A 27,170-nucleotide genomic window follows, 5' to 3' on the forward strand; every position below is an offset into this window, starting at 1 on the left:
CACATAAAACTCACACACACACACTAACACACACACATGTACTGAGCTGGGGAACAAGAGGTTGGAGCTACAAACTGGAGGAGGCTGAGGATGACTAAATGAACACCGGACCTGAGGGGATGACATGAAGGTCTACAAACAGAGGACACATAAATGAGACGCAGACAAAGGACACATGAGGGCGCTATGAGACACAGAAGGCAATCTAGAGAGGGATGGAGAAACATCAGGTGACGCATGAAGGGAAGACGCAGACGCAGACCATGACATGATTAGGGTGTGTATGGGGAGTATGAGTGTGTGTCTAGTGTTCATTTTTGTAAGTCTTAAGTTGTATGTGCATGTGTGAGCATGAGGGAGGGCGTGTGTGACTATGTTTGTGTATGACTGTATATGTCAGGTGGGGTCTTGGACTCCTCCTCTCTCCTGGGACTTCTTGTCGATAAACATATTTGCCTACCCTCCCCCTGCCACATTTGGTGTGGAGTGTGGTGCCTTGGTCTGCCTGAGTGTTCGTGGCTCCCGGGTCAGGGGGTTTAAGATTTTTGGAGTCTGCCTGATTTATCCCGGTGGCTGCCTGGTGGGATCTGGGTCCCTGGGCTCTGCTGGGTCCCTGGCGAGGTTGGCCGCCCCTGGGTCCTGGGTCGCTGGGTCCCGGGCTCGGCCGGCTGGAGGGTGGGAGGCTGCAGGCGGGCCGGTGGGCTTGCCGCTGATATCTCCCAGGGTTCTGCCGGCTGCAGGTTGTGGCCCATGGGGGAATCCTCTGCTCCTCTCGAGAGGAGGCAGGGACTTATCTGGTTACAGTCTCCCTGGGGTCCCTGCGCTCTGGGGCAGCTCCTGGATCTCTGGAACTTGGAGCTCCCTCCATCTCCTACACATCTTTGGGGGGGGGGGCAGATCTGTTGTCCCTCACACTCTCTGTTGGATGCTCTTATAGAGAAACCTTACATACTGTATATAGCGTGTGTATGCACACAGGTGCTCACATGGCGCTCTCATAAGTATGGACTTGGGCATTTTCAACACATATCTTAAGGCTGTGGTTGGCATTTAATGCACTGTGATTATTATTGTGTGATTGTTCAGTAAAACAATGTTGATTTTATGTTTCCACATCAGGTCTCATTCCATGTGGACAGGACTATAATGTCCATGTTTTATTGTTCTTTCATTGAAAGTGTTTTATCCTTTTTTCTTAGACTCATGGTTTGGTCAGGCAAATCTTAAACAAAAGGAAACACTAAACAGGATTGTAAAGTGGTCGGGTCGTCTGTTTGGAAAACCAGTGAAAAGTGTTGCACAGCTGTAGAGTGGGCAGGTAGAGAGAATTGCCAAGGCTATTGTTAGGTCACAGGCCACCCACTGCATGCCCAGTTTACTCTCCTGCCATCTGGATGGAGATCCATTGTGCCAAAGTGCAGGATCAAGAGATATAAAATGAGGCAGTAATGTTACTCAATAAGAATTGAGTCTGGTGTGGCTATTTTATTTTATTTTTATTCACGTATTGTTTATATTTTTTATTGATGTGTGTGTATTATGACTGTGTGTAACCTGGGCGCTAATTCTCGTGTCACATGGCAAATTAAATTTACCGGCTGCGGTTATTAATAAAGTTACTTGACCTTGACGCAGTGATAGCTTGCTCTACTTGTATTGTTGTGTGTCCCCTTCTATTTTCTTTTGGTTTGCTTTTCTCTTTCTGCAGCTCTAGAAGAAGACTCTTGTTCATCATTGATTGTTAATTTTTGTGGCAGAGAAAGGAAGAGACAAAAGGAAGGGAGGGGGGGGGGGGGTCCACAAAATAAACAATCAATGATGAACTGCTTCTAGACCTGCAGAAAGAGAAAAACAACACACAACAATACAACTACAGCTAACTATCACTGCGTCAACCTGATGAGGGCACCAATTCAGCCCCACCCCAGCTGAATATCTACTCCCATCACTTCATTTGCACCATTTCCAGAATATTTAAGACATGAGACATCCAGGTAAGGTTGGGTCCTCCCCCTCCTGGACATCCCCATCCCCGGTGATGGGACAGAGTTGTTATTATTCCAGGGGAGCCAAGGTCCACCTGAGGCCCATGAGCCTGGGCCATGCACTGCTGCTTGTTCCTGCCTTCTTCCTGGCAGCTTACGAGTCAAGACCCCATCCCTAAGTCCCCACCCAGATCCCCACACAGGGCCCGCCGCCGCCACACCCCGAGCCCCCAGGCCCCCACCCAGACCTACTCAGGGGCGATGCAGCCACCAGGCAGCAACCCATGGCCGCCGCCGAGACCTCCAAGGGGCCCCACTCACAACCGCCAGTAGTCCACCCCCCGAGGCAACCCAAATGCCTCCAGAGTGGGGCAGCAGCCACCCAGCCCCAGACACCCTCAGTGAACCCAACTCCCGGGAATGTCCGGATACTCCAAACTCAGACCCTCCACCTCATCACCCACATCATCCCGCAGGACAATATCAATGACCCCCTATCATCGCTATGTGATGGAACCAATCAAAGGAGCCCAGAGAGATTGACTTGAAGTGGAAACAGAGGCTATATCAAGTGCAATATGATCTAACAAAATATTTCTGTACTGGTTAATGCAGAGAGTTTCTCTATTTTTCCAATTCATGAGGATAGTTTTCTTAGCGATGCATATGGCAGTCAGAACCACGTTAACCACATATGTTTCAATTGGGACATCGTCCAGGTTTCCCAGTAAACAAAGAGAGGGGGTGGTTGGGATATGACATTTCAGGCACTTTGTCTTCTCATTCTATATCCCAAAATTCCTGGACAGGTGGACAGGACCACAGTGCATGAATGTAATTGTCAGGAATGTTGTTTGTGCAGTGTGTACAGGTGTCAGACAACACAAACTCCATCCTTAACATCCGATGACCTGTATAGTGTACTCTGTGTAGAATTTTGTACTGAATTAATTGTAAATTGGAGTGTCTGATCATTTTAAAAATGTTGTAACAAGTTTGGGACCAGAAGTTTTGGTCAAAGCTAACTGATAGCTCTACCTCAAATATTTCCATAGGGATTACTATTCTATCGTCTATTTTGGACAGTGTCTTATATACTTTAGACAGTAGTTTGGGGGTTTGAGATTATAGAAGTCTAATACCCTTGGTGGTGTTTGTAATTCTATTTGATTGAGCTTAAATTTTTGTTTATCTACAGATTTAATTTGGTGATATTCTAAAAAGCTATTCTTATCCATTCCAAATTGGGAGACTATTCGATTAAATGGGATGAAGTCCAATCCTTCATATATGTGTTCCAGGTATAGGATTCCTTTAGTTTTTCAGTCCGGAAGGTCCATCATTTTGTTATTTTGCTAAATATCTGTCACGATGGTCGACTGGGTACGGGAGTTGAACTCGGTAAGGATGTTTGACGTCTGGATTATTCGGTAGAGAACTCTGATCAGGGGTTTCAATGAAACGATGACTGAGTGAAGAGCCGGTGCGGCGTCTTCCATATATAGGCTTGGGTGTGACTGGGAGAATGCCGGGAGTTCCCGCGAGGAGCTTGCTGGGAAATGTGGTCCAAGATGGAGGCCGGTTAGCTGGGAGAGGCTGGTTTGGGGGCTTGGGTTCTGACAGGACCCCCCGGTCCAGGGACGGCTCCAGAAGTCCCAGGGCGACCTCGGCGGTCCCAGAAGTCAGAGACAAGGGCAGGGTCCAAGATGGAGCGGGCCGGCTCCCAGGAGCGTTCCTCAGGGCCGTAGTCCGCCCAATCGACCAGATACTGCCAGCCCCGTCCCCTGCGGCGAGCGTCCAGGATGCGCCGGACGGTGTAGATGGGCTCACCGTCGAGGAAGCGGGCAGGCGGAGGCGCCGGAGCCGGAGGCGGAAGGAGGGAGGATTCCACGTAGGGCTTGAGCCGGGAGATATGGAAGGTGGGATGGATGCGGAGACTCGCAGGCAGCCGCAGCCGGTACGTGACCGGGTTGATGACCCTTTGCACGGGGTAAGGCCCAAGGAACCGGGGAGCGAGCTTCCTGGACCCGGCACGGACACGGAGGTCTGCCGTGGACACCCAGACCTTATCCCCTGGAGCATATGAGGGACCAGGACGGTGTCGGCGGAGGTGTTGGTGAGAGTAACGGGCGTTAGCTCGGGTTATGGAGGCCCGCGCCTTTATCCAGGCGTTCCTGCAGCGCCTCACCAGGGATTGAGCGGCCGGCACCGCAACTTCGGGTTCCTGGTGGGCAAAGACCGGGGGCTGGTAGCCATAGCAGACTTCGAACGGGGACATCAGAGTGGCTGAGGAGGTGTGGAGATTGTGGGATAACTCAGCCCAGAGGAGGTACTTAGGCCACTGCGAGGGTTGGGCCGAGACAAAGCAGCGGAGGTACCGACCCAGTTGTTGGTTTGCCCGCTCCGTTTGGCCGTTGGTCTGCGGGTGATTGCCCGAAGATAGGCTGACTGATGCTCCCAACAGATGACAAAAAGCCCTCCAGAACCGGGCCGTGAACTGGGGACCACGATCCGAGACCACGTCGACAGGAAATCCATGGAGACGCACCACATTCTCCAGGAACAACTCAGCTGTGCGTCGGGCCGAGGGGAGGCCCGGAAGGGCGATGAAGTGAACAGCCTTAGAAAACCGGTCAGTGACCGTCATGATGCTATTAAGGTCGTTGACTGGTGGGAGCCCTGTGACGAAGTCCAACCCCACATGGGACCAGGGGCGGCTGGGTACCGGAAGAGGTCTGAGGGTACCAACCGAGGCCTGGTTGGATGTCTTGGAGCGGGCGCAGACGTCACAGGCACTCGTATAGTCCTTTACATCTCTCTCCATACGTGGCCACCAGAGAGCTCGTTTGAGGAACCTAAGAGTCCGTGAGAAGCCCGCGTGGCCAGACAGGCGTGATGAGTGGGCCCAGGACAATGCCTCGCTGCGACAGGCCGTGGGGACGTAGAGCCGACCCGCGGGGGTCTCTGGAGGTGCTGGATCGTCTCGGAGGGCGTTTTGGATAGCCTCCTCCAGTGGCCACCTCAGGTGGGCCAAGAAACGGTGCTCGGGGAGGATAGGTGCCGGCTCGGACGTGGGCGTTGGATGTGTGAACTGGCGGGAAAGGGCGCCCGCCTTCTGGTTCTTTGTCCCTGGGCGGTAGGCGAGATGGAATTCATAGGGCTCAAAGAAGAGGGCCCAGCGGGCCTGGCGAGGATTGAGCTGCTTGGCTGATCTGATGTGGGTCAGGTTCTGGTGGTCCGTCCAGATGGTGAACGGCTGAGTGGTGCCCAGTAGCCACTGCCTCCATTCCTCCAATGCCCACTTTATGGCCAGCAGCTCGCGATCCCCTACGCCGTACTTCTGCTGGGTGGTGGAAAACTTCCTGGAGAAGTAGGCGCAGGGATGAAGCCTGTCGTCGGGCCCGGCTTGGGACAAGATGGCACCGGCGCCAACATCCGAGGCGTCGACCTCGAGCACAAAGGGGACTGCATGATCCGGATGGCGGAGGATAGGAGCCGACGTGAAACGGGCGACTAGGTGTTGGAAGGCCCGAACGGCGTCAGGAGTCAGCCGGAACGGTTGGCTCGGAGGGCTTGGTCGGGTGAGAGAAGTGAGAGGTGCCACAATGGTGCTAAAGTCCTTAATAAAACGGCGGTAAAAGTTGCAGAAACCCAGAAAACTCTGCAGTTGTTTCAGGCTCGTCGGGAGGGGCCAGTCTCTCACCGCCTGGACTTTCTGAGGGTCCATGGTTAGTCTTTTATCTGAAATCATGTAGCCCAGGAATGATACGGACCGCTGGTGGAAGGAGCACTTCTCGGGCTTACAGAACAGGTTATTGTCCAGGAGCCGGGTTAGAACAGCGCGAACATGGTGGAGGTGTTCGGCCTCGGACTTGGAGTAGATCAGGATGTCATCCAGGTAGGCAAACACCCACCGTCCCAACATGTCGCGGAGGACATCGTTTATGAGGCGTTGAAAAACGGCGGGGCTATTGCACAGCCCGAAGGGCATTACCTGGTACTCCCAGTGACCGGTGGGTGTGATGAAAGCGGTCTTCCACTCATCTCCAGCTTTAATACGGACCAGATTGTAGGCGCTGCGGAGGTCCAGCTTGGTGAAGATCCGCGCCTGGGAGATGGTGTCCAGGGCAGATGTGAGGAGCGGCAGAGGATGACGGTCTTTGACTGTGATTTTGTTCAGACCTCGGTAATCGATACAGGGGCGGAGATCACCCTCCTTTTTCCTGACAAAGAAGAAGCCTGCGGCACCCGGGGAGGAGGATGAAACCCTGCTGGAGGGCCTGGTCAATATATTCCTCCATGGCTCTGGACTCGGCGGGAGAGAGAGAAAAAAGGCGCCCCCGGGGTGGACTGGTTCCTGGTTGCAGCTTGATTTCCATGTCGTACGGGCGGTGAGGCGGCAGTGTGGTGGCGCGCCGCTTGTCGAACACTGCAGCCAGGTCCCGGTAGGGCAGTGGCAGATTGGGCGGTGTTTGGCCAGTGTCACCGTCCGGGCGGTCTGGCATGGATGTAGGAGGAGAGAGGTGGGCCTGGCACTGGGTCCCCCATTCCAAAATGCGGCCCTGGGACCAGGAAATCCGGGGGTCGTGGAGACGGAGCCAGGGAAATCCCAGGATTAGAGGAGAGGAGGGAGCACATATGATCAGGAACTGGAGGGTCTCTCGGTGGCCTTGGACAATCATCTGGAGTGGCTGGGTTCGGTTTTGGATCGGATAGGGTTGGAGGGGCCTACCGTCCACCGAGGTCACAGGCACAACTCTCTCCAAGGGGGTCATGGGGATCCGTAGGCGCTTAGCCAGATCCATGTCCATAAAATTGTCAGCGGCCCTCGAGTCCAACAGCGCGTGCATCTGAAGTGAGGTCTCACCATGAAGGAGGGTAACATGAAGAAGGAGTCGATTTGAAGAGGCGGGGGCTGAAGGTGACCCAGGCTGAGCGACCCCGATACTCAGTGGGTTCCTTCGTTTCCCAGACGTAATGGACAGTTCAGGCGTCTGTGGTGGGAGGAGCCACAATAGGCACAGAGACCCTCGCGCCACCGTCGCTGTCTCTCCTCTGGAGGAAGGTGGCCTGATTGCATGGGCTCATCAGTAGAAGCGGGTCCGGGAGCAGGCGTGGGGGAACGAGGAAGAGGGCCAGGTGCCCTGGATGGGCGAGTGAAGGGCTTGGGCCGAACCAGAACCCGCTGATCCATGCGCAGCGCCAAATCGACCACTTCATCCAGATTCTGGGGCAGTTCCTTTCCCGCCATCTCATCACGGATGTAGGTCGCCAGTCCCTCCAAGAAGACAGCTCGGAGGGCAGAGTCATCCCACCGCAGCTTGGCGGAGATGGTGCGGAACTCCGACGCATAAGCGCACACCGTGCGCTCCCGCTGGCGGAGCTTTAGGAGTTGTGTTTCTGCTCCCACTTCGCTGCTGGGTGGAACAAAAGTCTTTCTGAGGGCGGACACAAAAGCAGCATAGTCATTGCAAGCCGGTGATTTGGAATTATAAAGCGCAGCGGCCCACTCAGCCGCGCGTCCGGAGAGCAGGGAGGTGAGATGCGCCACCCGAGAGCGCGCAGTGGGGAAGCGCCCTGGCTGGCACTCAAACTGCATGTCGAGGGTGGCGAGTAGACAATCTGGGCTCCCCGTCTCTCCGTTCCACCTCTCTGGGAGACTAAAGTGCAGCCCCTCTGTTGGTTGAGCGAGGGCTTGCTGCTGGAGAGCATGGAGGGCTGTGGATAATTGTAGGATGAGATCGGTCTGGGAGTTTTGTTTGGTGTGGAGCCGATCGATCAGGGCGTGGAGCTGAATGAGTTCATTTTCCATTTGCTCCGTCTTTCTTTTCATGCGCTCGAACTCCGCTGGATCTACGGACTCAGTCATCCTGTCACGATGGTCGACTGGGTACGGGAGTTGAACTCGGTAAGGATGTTTGACGTCTGGATTATTCGGTAGAGAACTCTGATCAGGGGTTTCAATGAAACGATGACTGAGTGAAGAGCCGGTGCGGCGTCTTCCATATATAGGCTTGGGTGTGACTGGGAGAATGCCGGGAGTTCCCGCGAGGAGCTTGCTGGGAAATGTGGTCCAAGATGGAGGCCGGTTAGCTGGGAGAGGCCGGTTTGGGGGCTTGGGTTCTGACAATATCAGGATTATTCCAGATAGGTGTGCGTCTGCATGGTACTAGTGAAGACTCTGTCATTTTTAGAAACTCCCACCATGCTGTCAGAGAGGTGCTGATACTAATACTTTTGAAGCCTTCATGTTTTCTTACGCTTGAGCTAATAAATGGTAAGTCTGAAAGCTCTATCGTATTGCAAAGTGTCTGTTCTATATCTAACCAGGACTCATCTAGTGGGTTATCTTGCAATCATCTTGGTATATATTGCAGCCTGTTGGCTAAGAAATAATAATAAAAATTGGGTAAATCCAGTCCTCCTCTGTCTTTGGTCTTCTGAAGCGTCTTTAAGCTAATTCGCGAAGGTTTGTCCTGCCAAAGGAATTTAGTAATTGAGGAGTCCAGAGACCTAAACCAGGCATATGGTGGTTTGTTTGGGATCATTGAAAATAAGTAATTTATTCTGGGTAAGACCATCATTTTAATTTTAGCAACTCTCCCCATGAGTGATTTCGGTAAGGATTTCCATCTTGCAAGATCATCTTCCACTTTCTTTAAAAGTGGGATGTAGTTTAGTTTGGTTAGATCTGCCATTGTGGGAGAGACATTAATTCCCAGGTATGTGGCATTCCCTGACTCCAATTGTGTATTAAGCAAATAAAAGCGAAATTAATTGTTACAACTGTGGATTTTAACCAGTTTATAGAGTAATCTGAAACTCTTGAAAAAGAGTTCATCAGTTCTAGTGCATGGGAGAGAGAGGATTGAGAATTCTGGAGAAAAAGTAAAACATCATCTGCATAAAGACTGATTTTATTTATTTGATTTTATGTTCTTTGTTCTTACACTTTATGCATTTAATACCTGTTATTTGCCTAATTGCTGCCGCTAGTGGTTCAATAAAGATAGCAAATAGTGAGGGGGAGAGTGGGCATCCCTGCCTGGTCCCCCTCTGAAGGCAGAAGCTAGCTGATATTTGGCCGTTTGTCCTGACACGTGCTGTTGGTGAACTGTATAATGTTTGTAGCCAATTCATGAAGAAGTTCCCAAAACCAAATTTATCTAAAGTTGCAAATAAGAACTTCCAGTTAACTCTATCAAAAGTCTTTTCTGCATCTAGAGATGATATACTAGTTTCTATATTTCTACTGTAAGTGTAGTGTAGAGAGGGTAAATATGTATGTATTTGGGTGCTTTTTAAGCTTAATACCCTACTCTACACTTTGACCAATGTGATGTGAATTTCCACATAAATATCGAAATCCAGTCTGATTGGTCTTTAACGTTTAACCAGAAGATTCAGAATTCTTTGTTTATTCAGGGGGAAGTTGGGATATGACGTATTGATTCAAGAAGAGAGTCAGGTTTACAAAAAGTAAGAATTTATTTTCCAAACAATTAAAAACATGGCAAGTTAACTAATATTACTGTTGATGGATGGATCTAGGTGGATGGAATGTGATGTATGGTGACTATATGTGAATGTGAGGTTATCAGAACTTTCGTATCTAGAAGAACTGAGTTCTGGGTGTAAAAAGGAAAGAATTTTGTTTACGTTAAGCTATGAAGTTGATTCTTATCAAAGCCATATCAGATACGGTCATGCTGTGTCTACCTCATCCTTTGGAAGAACCTCTTCATGGATCCGAAGGTCAGGGAGGTCGTATGACCTCTTTCACCGAGGTTTGTAGAATAACCGCAGTACCTACTCTCCAGTCCAGAGATGTTTCTGGGTCACAACAGATGGATGGAACCGTTTGCGTCTCGAAGAACTCTTAGGGAGTCGGAACAATATCAGCTTTGTTCTGCAGGAACCGTTTGCTGTGTCAGCAGTAGGCAGCTTTTAGCAGGGTTTTGACAGCTTGCCAAAAATGCTCAGGGTTAAAGAGGTTTCGCACCGGACGGCCGTTCCATAGCTTTTTCTCTAGAACTGAGTCACCGTCTCGTGAGCTCTGTTTTAATATTCTCATGTTATGAATTCTTGTCCAATCGGAACGTGCCATGTTAAGGGATATTACCAAGAATCTCAGAACATGGTGAGTCACGCAGGTGTAGCTTCCAAGATGGCCACAAGACAGGATTTTAGCTGAAAAACACAACTTTACTGGTGGAATATTGTTCCTTGGGAGTACTGAGTCTGCGTACGTTTGATATTTAGTTTGAAAAGATTACAAAGCTATGTCCACGTTGTCAAAATATTTTAAAAGCTCGTCGCGAGCGTCTACCCGGAAAAGCCAGGTCCACGAAGACGACAGCGATACAGGAGAAAACCCAGCATCCACGACTGCGACAGTCAGCCTGGCAAGACTTTTTGCAGAAATATTGAAAACGAGTGAAATGCTCCAGAATGTCGCGACAGATATCGTGTCTATTAAAGAGGCTACTGCCGAGCTGACTACGACAGTGACAGCAATACAAGAGAGGCTTGGTGAGGCCGAAACGTGAATTACGCAGCTGGAGGAGACGTCAGAACGGCTTCAGAAAGATAAGGAAAGTGAGAACAGACAAATGGAGACAATGTGGAACCGGATACAAGCCCTCGAGAACCACAGCAGGCGAAATAATGTGAGACTGGTGGGACTAAGAGAGACCTTCGGAACCAACGCTGCCTGAATGCGTGCAAAAGATCCTGGCTGAGGGCCTCGGCATGCAGATGAGTGAGGAGTTTGAGATGAAGCGGGTGCAGAGACAGATGGCGCCAATGCCGAATGAAGGGCAACCCCCGAAGCCGGTACTGATCCACTTCTTGAGGCAATCGGCATGAGACAAGGTGATCGGCGCTGCTAAGGAGAAGCGAGGGATTGTTTGGGAGGGATGCAACCTCTCTGTGTTCCCGGACATGTCGAAGGAGCTGGCGGAGAGATGGAAGGCCTTCACCTCGGTAAAGCGTAAGTTGCACGACCTGGATATTAGATACACTGGCTTGCCCGGCGACTCTGCACTTTCAATTCAATTCAATTTTATTTATATAGCGCCAAATCACGACAAGGGTCGTCTCAAGGCACTTCACATAATAAACATTCCAATTCAGGTCAGTTCATTAAGCCAATCAGAAATAATGTTTCCTATATAAGGAACCCAGCAAATTGCATCAAGTCACTGACTAGTGTCAGTGACTATACAGCAATCCTCATACTAAGCAAGCATAAGCGACAGTGGAGAGGAAAACTCCCTTTTAACAGGAAGAAACCTCCAGAGAATCCCGGCTCAGTATAAGCAGCCATCCTCCACGACTCACTTCAGATGGAAGGGCAAAAACGTGAGCTGCAACACTGTGGAATCAGCAGAGGAGATAATAAAGGAGCAGTGAAGGAGGCGATGTGAACTTCAGAGGAAGGTGAGCTGTTTACTTCAAAAACCGTGTTCTGGTTGAACTGATAAGAGCTGTGTGGGATGACGAAGAGCTGCCCGGCACATCGGACGGTTTCCATGGGAACGGCGTTAAACCCGCGGACCATGACGAGGTTCATTTTCTTTTTTTTTTCACGTTTTTTCAACACCAAAGAGTGTTTACCACATGGACACTGGTTGTCTAGGAACAGCCGGACATTTTTAGTTTTGTCTTCTTTTTTTTCTTTCTTTATTCTTTTTTTATGTGCCCAGTTTGGGTTGTTCTATGTTCTGTGGGTTCAGAAGAAGGCTGGTATAAGTTTGTTAATGTAGACGTTGGAAATGGGACTATTTTCTGCAAGGAACTGAAGACAGCAGTAGCATTTAAAAGTTTACTTGTCTGACAGACATTTAAAGTTGATTTCTTGGAACATAAATGGATGCAGTAGCCCAATTAAGAGGAAAAAAGTTGTAACATTTTTGAAGAATAACCACGCAGATATTGTTTCTATACAGGAGACTCACATGCGGGAGCTTGAAGTAGGGAAATTCAAGGTGGGATGGGTGGGACATCTATTTCACAGCTCGTTTTCAAGTTAATGTAATGGGGTTATGATCCTGGTTCACAAAAATGTGAGCTTCATTTTACGAAAGAATCAGAATCAGAAGTTTTTATTGCCATACCAAGTCACAACATTAGGAAATTGCTGCGGTATTTTGGTGCAGAAGGTAAGATAGAAAAAAATAATTAAGAGATAAGCAAATATAAGAACTAATAAAACACTCATGATAAAATTTTTAATGTAAAAAGTGGCAAACATTAGAGAAGCAGCTATCTACTCCGTGTAGGTATTAATCTGAGTGTTTGTTGAATGGTTCAAGCACAGCATCGGGTCACGTGACTGGGACCAGTCAGCTTGAGTGGGCTGCCCTAGGATGTTCATTCAAAAGTCCAACTGCAGAGGGGAAGAAACTGTTTTTGTGGCGAGAGGTTCTGGTCCGAATGGATCTGAGCCTTCTGCCAGATGGGAGCGAGTCGAAGAGACTGTGTCCAGGGTGACACAAGTCAGCTATTATCCGACCTGCACGCCTCAATGTCCTAGAGGTGTACAGATCTTGAATGGAGGGGAGTTTGCAGCCAATGACCTTCTCTGCAGAGCGCACGACACGCTGCAGCCTCTTCTTGTCCCTGGTGGTACCTCTAGCGTACCACACGGTGATGGAGGAGGTGAGGATGGACTCGATGATAGCGGTGTAGAACTGCCTCATTGACTGTGGTGATAGGTTGAATTTCTTCAACTGCTCAGGAAGTACATCCTCTGCTGGGCCTTTTTTCTGATGGTGGTGATGGTGGGCTCCCATTTGAGGTCCTGGGTGATGGTGGTGCCCAGGAAGCGACATGAGTCCACCATCGTGATGGGAGTGTCAGACAGGTTTGGGGGGGGGGGGGGGGGGGTGTTCCTAAAGTCCAGAACAACTTCCGCTGTCTTCTGGGTGTTTAGCACCAGGTTGTTGTGGCTGCACCAGGACACCAGCCGTTCAGCCTCCATTCTGTAAGCAGACTCATCCCCATTAGAGATGAGTCCGATGATGGTGGTGTCGTCAGCAAACTTAATTAGTTTGACAGACTCATGCTTGGAGGTGCAGCTGTTGGTGTACAGGGAGAAGAGCAGAGTGGAAAGAACACAGCCCTGTGGTGAGCCGGTGCTGATGGTCCGTTGGTCCGAGACATTCTTCCCCAGCCTGACTTGTTGTTTCCTGTCTGTCAGGAAGTCAGTGATCCACCTGCAGATGGGGTCAGGCACGTTCATCTGGGACATTTTGTCTTGGAGGAGGTCTGGCAGGATTGTGTTGCATGCAGAGCTGAAGTCCACGAACAATATCCTGGTGTAGGTACCTGGGGAGTCCAGATGCTGCAGGATGAATTGTAGAGCCATGTTGATTGCATCATCTACAGACCTGTTTGCTCTGTAGGCAAACTGCAGGGGGTCCAGGAGGGGGGCTGTGAGGGTCTTGAGGTGGGGGAGAACTAGGTGCTCAAATGACTTCATGACCACAGATGTCAGAGCCACAGGTCTGTAGTCATTTAGTTCAGTGATTCTTGGTTTCTTGGGGACAGGGACTATGGTGGAGATCTTGAAGCAGGCAGGCACATGAGATGCCTCCAGTGAGGAGTTGAAGATGCTCGTAAACACTGGGGCCAGCTCTTCAGCACAGTGCTTTAGAGTGGCAGGAGCCACGCCATCAGGGCCCGGGGCTTTTCGTGTGTTAAGAGACCTGAACTGCTTCTTTACATCTGCTTCATGAATGTGTAGATTTGTGGTGGAGGTGTGTGATGTGAAGTCCTCATTAGTGGGGAGTGAGGGGGAGGATGATGAAGGTAAATTCCACAGTGATGGTGATGACTCTGTAGTGGGGAGTGGCTGACCAGTGTCTCTATCGTTGGGGCTGGACGAGGAGTGAGGCCTGCCTGATGGCTCATCAAACCGACAATAGAAATTGTTTAGGTTGTTTGCCAAGAGCAGATTATCGGTGGAGGCGGGGGTTCTGGATTTGTAGTTGGTGATGTTCCTGAAACTTTTCCACACAGAGGTTGGGTCATTTTCAGAGATTTGCTGCTGCATTTTGTCATGATACTGGTGTTTTGCGTTGACCAATTCTTTGCTGAACCTGTATTTAGTGTCTCTGTAGGAGTCCTTGAAAGCAAAGTAAAGATACAGAGTGCCGAATTATATGTGTGGAAGCAGTAATAGAAGGAGTCCGGTTAGTACTGTGCACATATATGCACCCAACAAGGGAGATCCAATCTTCTTCCATGAGGTGAATAAAATACTGGGCAGTACTGAAGGTGAAATAGTCCTGGCGGGGGATTTTAATGAAGTTATAGACCCAGTGTTGGACAGAAGTGTTTTCAGGCCTCCCCTCATGAATAAGGAAAGACAAGCCATTTAGATGGTTGAACAGATACAGATACAGATGTTGGTGTACTCACTCATCCCTACTGGATTGCTAAAAATTCACCTGATTTTTTACAACGTTCAAAGTTTTCTATTCGTAGTCTTTGTGCTAAAATTTGTGTCTTTTTGTCAATAATTCCATGATGTTCGAATTTAACTTTACGTAATTTGTTCAGTAACTCTTCTTCTGTGTATGCCTCTAAAGACTTAATGATTTCTTCCAGCTCCTGAAAACTTTTGTATTCTGTAATTTTTTTTGCTTATGTGATTATGTTATTGTAGGGGTTATTAGGAGCGAAAAATTCGTAAGCTTCAACTTACTTTTGGATTCTTCAATAAATTCTGTAAATATGTAAATATTTACTGATTTATTAATTAATTAAGATATTCTTAGATATACGGGGCACCATTCCCCTTTAACCGGGGAAAATTGAATCCAAAACTCTTATCAGTCTTTCTTGAAGTTCGTAGAATCCTTGGAGCAGAGACTTCTCTTCGACACAACAAAGCTACTGGAGACGAAAATCTGAATTTTATAACGTTTAATTAACAATTTGTCAAATGAATAAACAGTGGCATAAATGAATAATAACCATGTGATATAATAAAAGGATGTATATTCAAAATAATGTTCAAGGTGTTTTGTGTGTATGTATGTGTGTGTGTGTGTGTTTCTAAAATGGAGTCTGTATGCAAGATGGCTGACCCCTTTGTCTGGCTAAAGTGTGGGTGGCAACTTGCACTTTAACTTCCAAAGCACTTAGAATCAGTAGTAACTTAACCTTAAATCACTCAAAACATTTCAAAGGATCATGAAACAACACAAAAGATTAATCACAAGTTAATATCTTTTAGTTTATCAGCCTGGCCATGGCCAAAACATTTAAAGATACCAAACAATGATTAATAAGCAGTTTATTCTTTCAAAATGACCCGAAGGACGAATTGGGAGCGAAAGAGGAAGACACGAAGCTACTTTTAAGCAATAGCGCGGTTTTATTGCTTATTCTGGACTATAGAGGAAACGGGAGAAGAAAAGGAGAGAGAGAAATGAGTTTTCTGATCACCAGAGCAGCAAGGCGTCCCCAGCTGTTTGATTTGACGGTTCTCCGTGTTTCCCCGCAGTTTTCAGCTTCATCCGTCGGTTTGATGCTTTCTCCGTTGTTTGGCTCCACGAGTGTTTCTCCACGGGCTGGACACAAAGAGAACGAAGTTTCTTTTGTGCTGAGTTTGACAACTTACAGCGTCTCTGAGAGCTGGATGGAGCTCCGCTCGTTCCCAGTCAGGTCCTGATGGAGTTCGAGTGGCTTTGTAGCGGTTTCGTGGCTCAACTTGGGCACTTAGAGCTTCCGCGTGCTCAAGTTGTCGGAGCGTTCGACAAGCGTGTCCTTACCGCCAGGTATCCTGGGCAAAAGAACGAGGTTTCTTTGTCTCTGCTGAAGATTTATGGTCTTAGTTCGCGGGAAAAGCTCCACGGCTTCCCGCACATGCGCAGAACGTGTTTCTGGTATTAGGCGGTGACATCATCCCAATGCTTCCGTGTGCAAAGCATCATGGGAAATGAAGTTTCTTGGCGCTGATGTGGTTATTTGCTTTTCAGAGCAATTTAAGCACAGTCATTTTGGAGAAAATCACTGCATAGTAATTTCCTCATGAGGTCAGACCCTCAACATTATTTTACCTATTATCACTGCATTTCCTGCCTCCCAGAGAACATATGCTGATGTTCCAGGCAGGTCATTATGTTAAAAATATAAAGCCCACTCCTTTTTAAAAATTTCTATAAAACTTTTGTCTTTAAGCAGTGATGTATTAAAATTCCAGTTTTTGCTTGGTAGGATTATCTTCTTATTTACCAGAGTTAAAGAAACCGGAGCATGGTCGCTGGCGACATTTCAGTGTCTGAAAATTGAGCCAACCCAGAAGGTGGATTCCATCAAGGACAGAGTTGTGGACGGATCAGCATGGATTGGGATAGATTAATTAAGCCATTATTGGATCTAGAGGGGTTGATGACCAACTGAACTCTAAGGCAGAGAGGAAATTATCTGTCTGTCCCAAAACAATCCTTATCTGAATCTGGTGCCATTGGAGCCTGTGAGGCTGAAGTAAAAACTCCCCCTCAGAAGAAATGTGGAATGCGGCTGTCGCTATGGTAGCTCTTCTCCCTATCCCAGCCTGGTGTGACTGGTGAAGGCCATGGAACCGTTTCTAGGAGTAACTGTGCTCTCTAACACATTATCTCCCTCCCCTGTCCAAACAGAGGTGAAACACGCTGCTCTGCGGCTGCACGCACCGAAGTGAGGAGAGTCCCAACCCTACCTCCCCACCTAGTGGAAACTTATGTTGTGTAATGTCTGAAGTCTGTGAGTATTTCTTTCTGAGGTGTATTTATTTTTATTTTTTTGCATAGCAAAGCTACCCTCTCTGGTGAGGGTAACTCTGAAATGCCTTTTTTCCCTCCCCCCGACTCTATCCACATATAAACTCTTATTACGGTAGCGTGACTCGGTTTGCGAATGACCACAGTCACCAACTCTTGTCATGTGTGTGTATTAGGGATGTGAATCTTAGAGCAACTCACGATTTGATTTGATTCCGATTCTTGGGGTGCCGATTTGATTCAGAATCGATTCTTAATCAGTATTAACAAAGAATGTCAGCTCCAGGATTTACTACTTTGTTGTACAAGTTAGTTAAAGCTATGGAACATTTTATTTTACTTTAAACTGGTCATGCTCCAAAAATGCTAATTTACAATGTAAAATAAAGTGATTCTAAAACTGTAAACAGAAGCAATCTTTTGACCAAAAGGCAACATTTATTTTTGCTTACCTTGTAAAATATAACAAATCTGTAGTTACCTAACAGTAGCTTTGAAAGTAATACGGTCAAATACTTTTCAAGTATGTGTAGAAACAAGTTACATGAGTAATCCTGAATACTCATTTATCAACTTAGAAAATTAATATGAGAATTTCTCAAATTTCTGAGTAGGAAAAAAATTACATTCAAGTGCCCTCTTATCAGCAGATTCAAACATAAATCATCTCAATTTATGGGCCCACAATTGTAAACGGAGTACTGACTCTCCTAACAAAGATAAAAAAAAGTGCATCTCAAACCTGTAGCATGCCAAATATTTGAGTTCTTGGAATCGATTCTGAACCTTTGTGAATCAATTCTGAATCTTTATAAATAAGAATCCCGATTCAGACTTGAATCAGTTTTTTTCAGCACCTCTAGTGTGTATGCACATATGTCTGATCTCAGAATTGTGTGTACTGAAACTCTAATTTCCCTCTGGGATTAATAAAGAATTATTGAATTGAATTGAATTGAATTGAATGAACTGATCGCCATGCATCACAAAGCCCATAATCACTCATTATTGTTTAACTATGTTAGTGGATTGGAGTCCCAGCTGTACTGAGCTTGTCTGTTAAAGTATCCATCCAAAAATTTAAATCGCCTCCAAGTATAATTGGACAGTCCAAGTGTTTGGAGAGTACAGAGAAAAAATTATGAAAGAATGAAGGGTCATCAATATTTGGACAGTATATGCTGACAATGCATACGCTTTGGTTCTGTATAGATATTTTAGTATTATAAATCTACCCTCTGGGTCTGAAACTGTATCCAATACTGTGAAATTGATGTTTTTGTGTATTAAAATAGCTATACCTCTTTGCCTAGAGTTGCAGCAGGCAGAGAACATGCAGGGAAACTCGGCTGTTTTAAGTTCATCTGCAGATGTGGCAGATCTATGAGTCTCTTGTAATAATATTATGTCTGTTTGCACTCTTTTTAACTGATCAAAAATCTTTAATCTCCTCTCTGGAGCTTGATTTTTAAGAGCTTTATTTGTGAGAATTAGAATCTAAAATCTATTCTGAATTTAACAGGCAGCCAGTGTAGGGAAGCTAAGACAGGAGAGATATGATCTCTCTTTTTAATTATCATCAGAACTCTAGCTGCAACATTTTGGACAAGCTGAAGATTTTTAACTACATTCTGTGGACTTCCTGATAGCAATGAATTACAGTAATCTGTCACGGGTCCGGAGGTGAGTGAGGCGGAGGTGAGGATTCAAATGCGGGGAAGAAGGCAGGCAGGCAGGAATGTTTAGAAGGTTTTTAATAAGGAACACACGGGACAAGAAAACAATGGACAGACAAGGAGCACAGAACTGGAAGGTTTCAATACACAAGGAGCTGGGATCTACGGAGATTGGGAGACGAGAGGAAGGTGGGAGCAATCAGGAGAGACACAGGACTGAACAGAGTGGGGAGAAAGGACGGGTTGTGACAATAACCCACCACGTTTAAAGGGCAGCACTGGACACCCACAGGAGGAGACGATAGGGTCTGGGGCAGAGGAAGATACGATGGAGTATGGGGGTTGGCGTCTGGCACAGACGAGGAGATGACAGGATCTGGAGGGCCTGCTTCTAGGGAGGGCAGGGCTGGCGGTGACTGGGGGCTGAGTCTTTTGAGCTGCAAGAGGCGGAGACTTTGGAGCCACTAAAAGCAGAGTCTCTGGAGGCAGGTCCACGGAAGGAAAAACCACTAGAAGCAGAGTCTTTGGAGGCAGAGCGGCTGCAGGCAGGGCCGTCGACTCGACTGGAGGTGGCGCCGCTGCAGGCGAGGCCGCTGACTCGACTGGAGGTGGGGACGCTGATTTGCCTGGAGATGGGGCCTCTGCAGGTGGTGATGCTGACTCGACTGCAGGAGGGGCAGCTGGCTTGACTGGAGGCGGGGCCGCTGCAGGAGGGGTCCCTGACTCGACTGGAGGTAAGGCCGCTGACTTGCCTGGACGAGGGCCGCTGCAGATGGTGATGCTGACTTGACTGGAGGCGGGGCCGCTGACTTGACTAGAGGTGGAACCACAGCAGGAGGTGATGCTGACTTGACTGGAGGTGGAGCTTTGCAGGCGGGGCCGCTGACTCGACTGGAGGCGGGGCCGTTGGGGCTGCAGACTTGACTGGAGGCGGGGTTGTTGGGGCCACTGACTTGACTGAAGGCAGGGCCACTGACTTGACTGGAGGCGGGGCTGCTGGAGACTCTGGAAGTGAAGCCACTGCAGGCGGTGACACCGACTCGACTGAAGGCGAAGCCACTGGAGGTTCCGGAGGTGGAGCCACTGCAGGCAGTGACGCCGACTCGACTGGAGATGGGGCCGCTGGAGGCTTTGGAGGCGGAGCCGCTGACTTGACTAGAGGCAGGGCCCCTGTAAGCTCCGGATGCAGAGCTGCTGACTCGACTGGAGGTGGGGCTGCTGGAGACTCCGGAGGTGGAGCCACTGACTTGACTGGAATTGGGGCCGCTGGAGGCTCCGAAGGCAGAGCTGCTGACTTAACTGGAGGTGGGGCCGCTGACTGGACTTGAAACGCCTCTTGGAGAACCAGGGCGGATAGAGTCTCCTGCTGGACATCCTGGAGGCTGAGGAGTTGACCAAGATGGATCAGTTCAGTTTGGAGACCAGCGAGCTCCGTTGCATTGGCTGCAGGGTCTGTCTCTTGGCCTGTCGATGAGGGGGGTGCTGACTGGACCGGAGACGGAGGCTGGGGGTCCAAGCTGGCGCGCGGAGCAGGGGCCTCTGAGATGGATGGCACCACTCTGCTCCCTCGACCTCGCCGTATGGTCCCTCTCGTGGCCCCCCTGGAATGGGAGGAGACCTCGGGAGGGGTGTCCTCTGGTCTTGTGCCCCGCCCACAAGACGTCCTCGCAACCCCTTCTGGAGGCTGACTAACCGAGGAGCTGGAGGTGACGTCAGCAGGGGTTCTGGTGAGCCATGGAGCAGCTCCGGGGCTGGAGGTGACGGCGGGGCATGGGTTCCTTCCCAGCGCCGTGGGCCAACTTCGGGGGAGCACACAGCCAGTCTGGTGCCCACACAGCCGGAGCGGTCCGGCAGCGCCTCCCAGCCCAACCTCCCATCTGACTCTGGGAGGGTGGAGAGGATCGCCGAGGCCGAGATTTGGCGGCGGTGTCTGCGGCGAGATGGCACTGGGGGAACAAGGCCGGCTGGTAGATAGGGTGAGCCACCGGAGCAGGCACTCCCAGAGGAGAGTGTTCCCACTGGATCCTATGCTGGGTCTTTCCATTTTGTCACAGGTGCGGAGGTGAGGATCCAAATGTGGGGAAGAAGGCAGGCATGCAGGCAGGAACGTTTAGAAGGTTTTTTAATAAGGAACACACGGGACAAGAAAACAATGGACAGACAAGGAACACAGAACTGGGAGGGTTTAAATACACAAGGAGCTGGGATCTACGGTTATTGGGAGACAAGAGGCAGGTGGGAGCAATCAGGAGAGAAACAGGACTGACCAGAGTGGGGAGACAGGACAGGATGTGACATAATCCAGCCTTGATGTAATAAATGCATGAACTAGTTTTTCAGCATCACTCCAGGAAAGGATGCTTCTAATCTTAGCAATATTCCGAAGGTGTAAAAAGAAAATCCTACAAACCTGTTTAATGTGGGATTTGAGTGACATGTCCTGGTCAAAGATAACACCAAGGTTCCTTTCTTTGTTCTCAGAGATTAATGTAATGTAATTCAGGTCAGGTGATTGACTAAGCAATTTTCTTTTCTGAATTTCAGGTCAAAAGATGAGAACTTCAGTCTTGTCTTGATTTAAAAGCAGAAAGTTTTGAGTCATTCAATTTTTTATGTCTTCAAGGAAAACCTGTAATCTACCTAACCGATTAGGTTCATCAGGGTTAATGGATAAGTATAACTGAGTATCGTCAGCATAACAGTGGAATTTTGTCCCATGCTGTCTAATGATTTTACCAATTGGAAGCATATATATAGTAAAAATAATTGGTCCAAGCACTGAACCCTGTGGTACTCCATAAGTAACCCTGGAGTTTGAAGATTTGTCATGTACATTTACAAAATGAAATCTATTAGACAGGTAGGATTTAAACCAGCCTAGTGCTGTTCCTTTGATCCCTACAACATGTTCAAGCCTTTCTAAAAGAACATTGTGATCAACTGTGTCAAAAGCAGCACTGAGATCTAACAAGACTAGAACAGACACAAGATTCTTATCTAAGGTCTTGAGAATATCATTTGTAACTTTCACTAATGCAGTTTCCGTGCTGTGATTCTCTAAAACCAGACTGAAATTCCTCAAACAGAGCATTAGTGTTTAAATGCTCACATACTTGGATGGCCACTATTTTCTCCAGGACTTTGGATAAAAATGGAAGGTTAGATATTGGTCTATAATTCATTGGGTCATCTGGATCCAGAGAAGGCTTCTTAAGTAAAGATTTGATCACAGCAACCTTAAAATCCATTTACTAAGGATAGATTGGTTACTGCCCCCATTCTAGATATAATCAAAGGAAATATACCTATAAATAATTTGGTTGGGATCGGATCTAAAATGCAAGTTGAAGGTTTAGATGAAGCTAATATTTTTGATAACTCTGAAAGCTCAACTGGATCAAAACGGTTCAAGCACAGATGAGGTTCTACAGTTACCTCTGATACTGCCTCACTTACTGAGGAAGAAGAAATCACATTAGGGAGGATGCTAAAGATTTTGTTTGTACTTGTGAAAAATCCCATAAAGTCGTTGCTGCTGAGGCTAAGGGAATAAATGGTTCAGAGCTATGATTCTGTGTAAGTGGTCCCTCAGCTCACTAGGAGAGATGTGGTTGGTGAGGGAGCAATACATTTTGAGTGTGGGTGAAATAATAACAGAGTGTAAGTGTCCCACAAAGGATTTTATTAAAAAAAAAAAGGCAGATATTCACAAAAGGGAAAAAAGACTAACAAAAAGCGCCAAGCCAAAAAGGGCTGGGAAAAGGGGTTTAATCGAAACAAAATAACTGCTAACTCCAAGCTAATGGAGGAACGCCCAGTTAAGCAGGGACGCTGGGAAAAGTCCACAATCAAAGTCAATTAGCCGTTCCTAGATCAGGTTACCAGAGTGTCAAAATCTAATCCTAATTCCAAATGGCAAAGTCCACAATCGAAGTTAAATAGCCGTTCCTAGGTCGGGATTACCAGAGAGTTTAATCTAATACCAAATACCAAAGCGAATACCTAAAGCAGAGACTAACCAATACACGGGAGGAGGAGAGCAGCAAAAACTCTTCCGAGCCTTCACTACACTGGACCTTCTCCCAGACTGTGGGCCGGAGAGCAGCCTTTAACAACTGACCGGTGATTGCTAGATTACACACAGCTGCACAGGAGACAGACGAGGCAGAGCCACTGAGGCCATCTTGTGGCCGAAAAGGAGCAGAGCACGTAACAAAGACTTTGGAGTGGCCTAGTCAAAGTCCTGACCTGAATCCCATTGAAATGCTATGGCATGACCTGAAAAAGGCGGTTCATGCTTGAAAACCCTCAAATAAAGCTGAATTACAACAATTCTGCAAAGATGAGTATGCCAAAATTCCTCCAGAGCGCTGTAAAAGACTCGTAGTTAGTTATCGCAAACGCTTGATTGCAGTTATTGCTGCTAAGGGAGGCCAGACCAGTTATTAGGTTCAGGGGGCAATTACTTTTTCACGCAGGGCAATGTAGGTTTGGATTTTGTTCTCTCCCTAAAACCATCATTTCAAAACTGCATTTTGTGTTTACTTGTGTTATCTTTGACTAATGTTAAATGTGTTTGATGATCAGAAACATTTTGTGTGACATACATGCAAAAGAATAAGAAATCAGGAAGGGGGCAAATAGTTTTTCACACCACTGTATAACTAAAGGAGACCTCAGAGAGGAAAACTCAGACAAAGACTATTGTCAAATTAAAGTATGTGGAGCAACGCTCCACAAAACCAACATATTAAATAGTTGGGGAAGATTAACTGAACTAAAGAAGGTCCCGTCCACGATAGGTCATGTACTTTAAAACTAACAAAAGGAGTCAAAGTCTCAACAAAAGGAATTCTGGTTCTAACAGAAAACAAAAGGAGGCAGAGGTACAACCAAACAGCTCACAGCCAAGCAATTATATTTAACTGGGGTAATACAAAAAAAGAGTCTACTCAACTTAGGAAATCCCCCACTGGGTAACTACAAAAACTGTGTACTATTTTTATACTATACTACTATTCTATACTATACTATACTATAATTTAATGATTATGTAACTTATAAGTTGTACAAGTTCCTTTTTCTTGAGAGTGTGCAATCCTGCGGTCTTATCAAAAGAGGGCTTTGTTTGGGAACACAGGCTGACGTCTTGTTCCTCCTGAAATGTCAACAGGGTTTGCAGAACCTTGTGGCTTGCTGGTAGATAGAATGTAAAATCCACCTTAGAGGGTGGAATAAGAGCTGTAGATGACCGGTGGCATGTAGGTGAATCTGTAGGAGAAAACTGACCATTTCTGGATGTTACAATGCTACTATTTTAATCGAATCGAAAATCATTTTAAAATCATGAATGAATGAATGAGCAGCGATGTATCCTATTGAATTGTATTGACAAAGGGTTTCACTGTATCGTTAATGTATCGTGTCACTAGTAGCGTATGGCTATACGAGTCAAACCTGTCTCAGTGGTGGAGATCCACATCCCTAGCACATGGCAGTGCTTGATGACTTCACATTTGACATCTATGATAAACCCCTCATACAACTTTTGTTTGTCCATAGGAGAGGAGTTATTGGCCGGGTGAGGTCAGGGCAGATGATGTGCTGATGAGTGGTGTTCGCTGCTCTGGAACCGAAATGTCTCTGTCCCACTGCCAGCATCATGGAGTCCACATCAGCTGCTCCAGAGGTGGGCGGCAATATCCTGCTGGAGTCTCCTGTTCTGAGAGTAAGACCTTGAAACTACCTTGCAGTGCCAGGTCTGCCTGCCTGATTAATGCTTTTCAGCTTGAGCGTTTTCTGTTCACACTGTTAGACATTGTTGTCGTTTGTACAGTCGTTTACCACATATCTTACAGTAATAAGCTGTAAAACACTTTTTACAGTCAATAACTAATTTATTTTGCATCAACAGACATTTAAGTCATGTGGCACTTTGTTTACAGTTTGTAAATGTAGTTTTTAAAGTTGCAAAAAGTTAGTGTAGTTTTTTTTCACTTATTATTACTGTAAATTATTGGTACAAAGCTGTAACAATATATTTTTAAAGTAAGAAATTGTGATTTTTATTGCATCAGCCTAGTTTTTGGTCACATGGTGCAATACTAACAGTTTCTTACTGTAATTTTTCAGGATTACAGTAGGTGACTGTAATTAATGGTCACTTTAGTGTTTACTTTTTTGTTTTATTCAGTTCAGTTTATTTATAAAGCGCCAAATCAGGACAAGAGTTGTCTCAAGGACCTTCACACAGTAAACATCCCAATGCAGGTCAGTTCATTAAGCCAATCAGTAACAAGTTTCTTATATAAGGAACCCAGCAGGTTGCATCGAGTCACTGACTAGTGTCAGAGTCTTTACAGCAATCCTCATACTAAGCAAGCATGCAGCGACAGTGGACATATCTGGATGTTTGGCACCTTATCAGAATGCTTAATTATCACTAATACTGGCTGTGGATGCACAAGATTTCTGAACCTAATCTGAATTTAACCAACTGTTGAATCTTAATTTAAAATTAAAACACAAGATTAATAAAAAAAAGAAAATACCAATAAGCTGACCAAGTATTAAATAAACAAAACAGGTAGAAACAGAAATATCAGTTGAAGTTTCGGAGAATTTATTAGGCAGATGGTTTGTAGGGATGTACTCATTTACATGTAAGTATTAATAAATGCACCTTTAGAATAGAAAAACACATTCTAGAGAAAAATAACTGATGTTATGATATATAAAACACACCAGCAACATCTAAAGTTCATCCAGTCTTTTTTAACTGACTATTTTCTTTGTCTAGTAAAAATAATTTGTCCAAGTACTGAACCCTGTGGTACTCCACAAGTAACCCTGGAGTATGAAGACGATTTGTCATGTACATTTACAAAATAAAATCCATCAAGACAGGTAGGATTTAAATCAGCCTAACACTGTTCCTTTGATCCCTACAACATGTTCAAGTCCATCTAAAAGAACATTGTGATCAACTGCGTCAAAGGCAGCACTGAGATCTAACAAGACTAGAACAGACACAAGATTCTTATCTGAGGCCATAAGAATATCATTTGTAACTCTCACTAATGCAGTTTCAGTGCTGTGATACTCTCTAAAACCAGACTGAAATTCCTCAAACAGAGCATTAGTGTTTAAATGCTCACATACTTGGATGGCCACTATTTTCTCCAGGACTTTGGATAAAAATGGAAGGTTAGATATTGGTCTATAATTCATTGGGTCATCTGGATCCAGAGAAGGCTTCTTAAGTGAAGGTTTGATTACAGCAACCTTAAAATCATGTGGTACATATCAATTTACTAAGGATAGATTGATTATGTCTAGAATGGGGGCAGTAACCAAAGGAAATGCTTCTTTGAATAATTTGGTTGGGATTGAATCCAAAATGCAAGTTGAAGGTTTAGATGAAGCTAATATTTTTGATAAATCTGAAAGCTCAACTGGATCAAAATGGTTCAAGCACAGATGAGGTTCTACAGTCACCTCTGATGCTGCCTCACTTACTGAGGAAGAAGAAATCGCATTAGGGAGGATGCTAAAGATTTTGTTTCTAATAGAATTAATTTTACTTGTAAAAAATCCCATGAAGTCATTGCTGCTGAGGGCTAAGGGAATAGATGGCTCAGAGCTATGATTCTGTGTAAGTTTAGCAACTGTACTGAAAAGAAATTTAGGATTATGCTTATTCTCCTCAATTAATGCTGAGAAATAAGCAGTTCTAGTTTGTTGAAGCTTATTTTTATAAAGTACCCATACACACCCTATTCACTCTGGTCCCAGTACTGCTGCACATTGGGTACAACCATTACTGGTTTCCAGAGTTTGACCCTTTCTGCTGGGGTGCTGATGAGCAGGCTCCCCCGCCCAATGCTGAGCAAAGCAACCCACCACCCCAGACCCCAACCAGACGGCCAGATCTCCCTCCTAGCCTCCAGCCCCAGGAAGCCAAGCAACAACAGAGGTGTGCTAAGACCCCTAGTCTCCCTCCGCCTGCTCCAACATAGTGTTGTGTGTTGATGAGGTGTATTCCATGGCTGTGGTGAGCGGGCAGTGTGGGCATCGTCTGGCCTATGCCAGCTGATACCACCGCACCACCCCACTTGCACCCACAGCCCTCGGTGTCTAAGTGCAGTTTAAAATTGGAAGTGGGCACCGGCACCCGGGAGGAGGCTGAGAAATCCCCCTGCCAAGTGCCGTTGAATCTGCTCACTCTCAAGGCCCTAAGTGTGTGTTTGCGTGGAATGTCTTTGGTGGAAGTGTATAAGGTGCAAATAAAATTGGGGGGCAGGTTGCCATAGGCAGGGGCGGTTCTAGACCAAATTTTCCAGGGGGGCCACAGTGGGGCCAGTATTTTTTCATGGGGGTGCAAGACAAAAAAAAAAGGGAAAAATTAGGTCAATATCAAAATTATTTTTTGTCTCCGCCATATAACTAATTTTGTGCTTGTGCACAATTTTGCCAAAGGAAATTCCTAGTACTGTGAAACTATTCATTTTTTGTTTATGTTTATGTGCTTAGCAGACACTTTTACCCAAAGTGACTTACAATTTTTTTTAACCTATAGGGCATGTTGTGATCTGTGGGGGAAACCGGAGTACCCGTAGGAAACCCACGCATGCATGGGGAGAACACACAACTCCACGCAGAAAGGCCGCAGCCGAGTTTCGAACCTGCGACCTTCGTGTTGCGAGGCAACAGTGCTAACCACTGTGCCACCATGC

At 46.8% G+C, this 27,170-nt stretch overlaps 1 protein-coding gene across 4 annotated transcripts in view; it reads left to right on the forward strand.

The window, feature by feature from the left end:
- loxl2b (lysyl oxidase-like 2b) overlaps positions 1-27,170 on the forward strand; it is a 159,384-nt gene that overhangs the window by 109,724 nt on the left and 22,490 nt on the right. For all 4 annotated transcript variants that reach the window (XM_054738183.2, XM_054738186.2, XM_054738182.2 and 1 more), the window contains one exon: positions 23,998-24,163. In XM_054738183.2, the coding sequence (XP_054594158.1) occupies positions 23,998-24,163 (166 nt within the window). The remainder of the gene's footprint in view (positions 1-23,997; positions 24,164-27,170) is intronic.

This window comes from Nothobranchius furzeri, chromosome 17, assembly GCF_043380555.1.
Source record: "Nothobranchius furzeri strain GRZ-AD chromosome 17, NfurGRZ-RIMD1, whole genome shotgun sequence".
Taxonomy (NCBI): domain Eukaryota; kingdom Metazoa; phylum Chordata; class Actinopteri; order Cyprinodontiformes; family Nothobranchiidae; genus Nothobranchius; species Nothobranchius furzeri.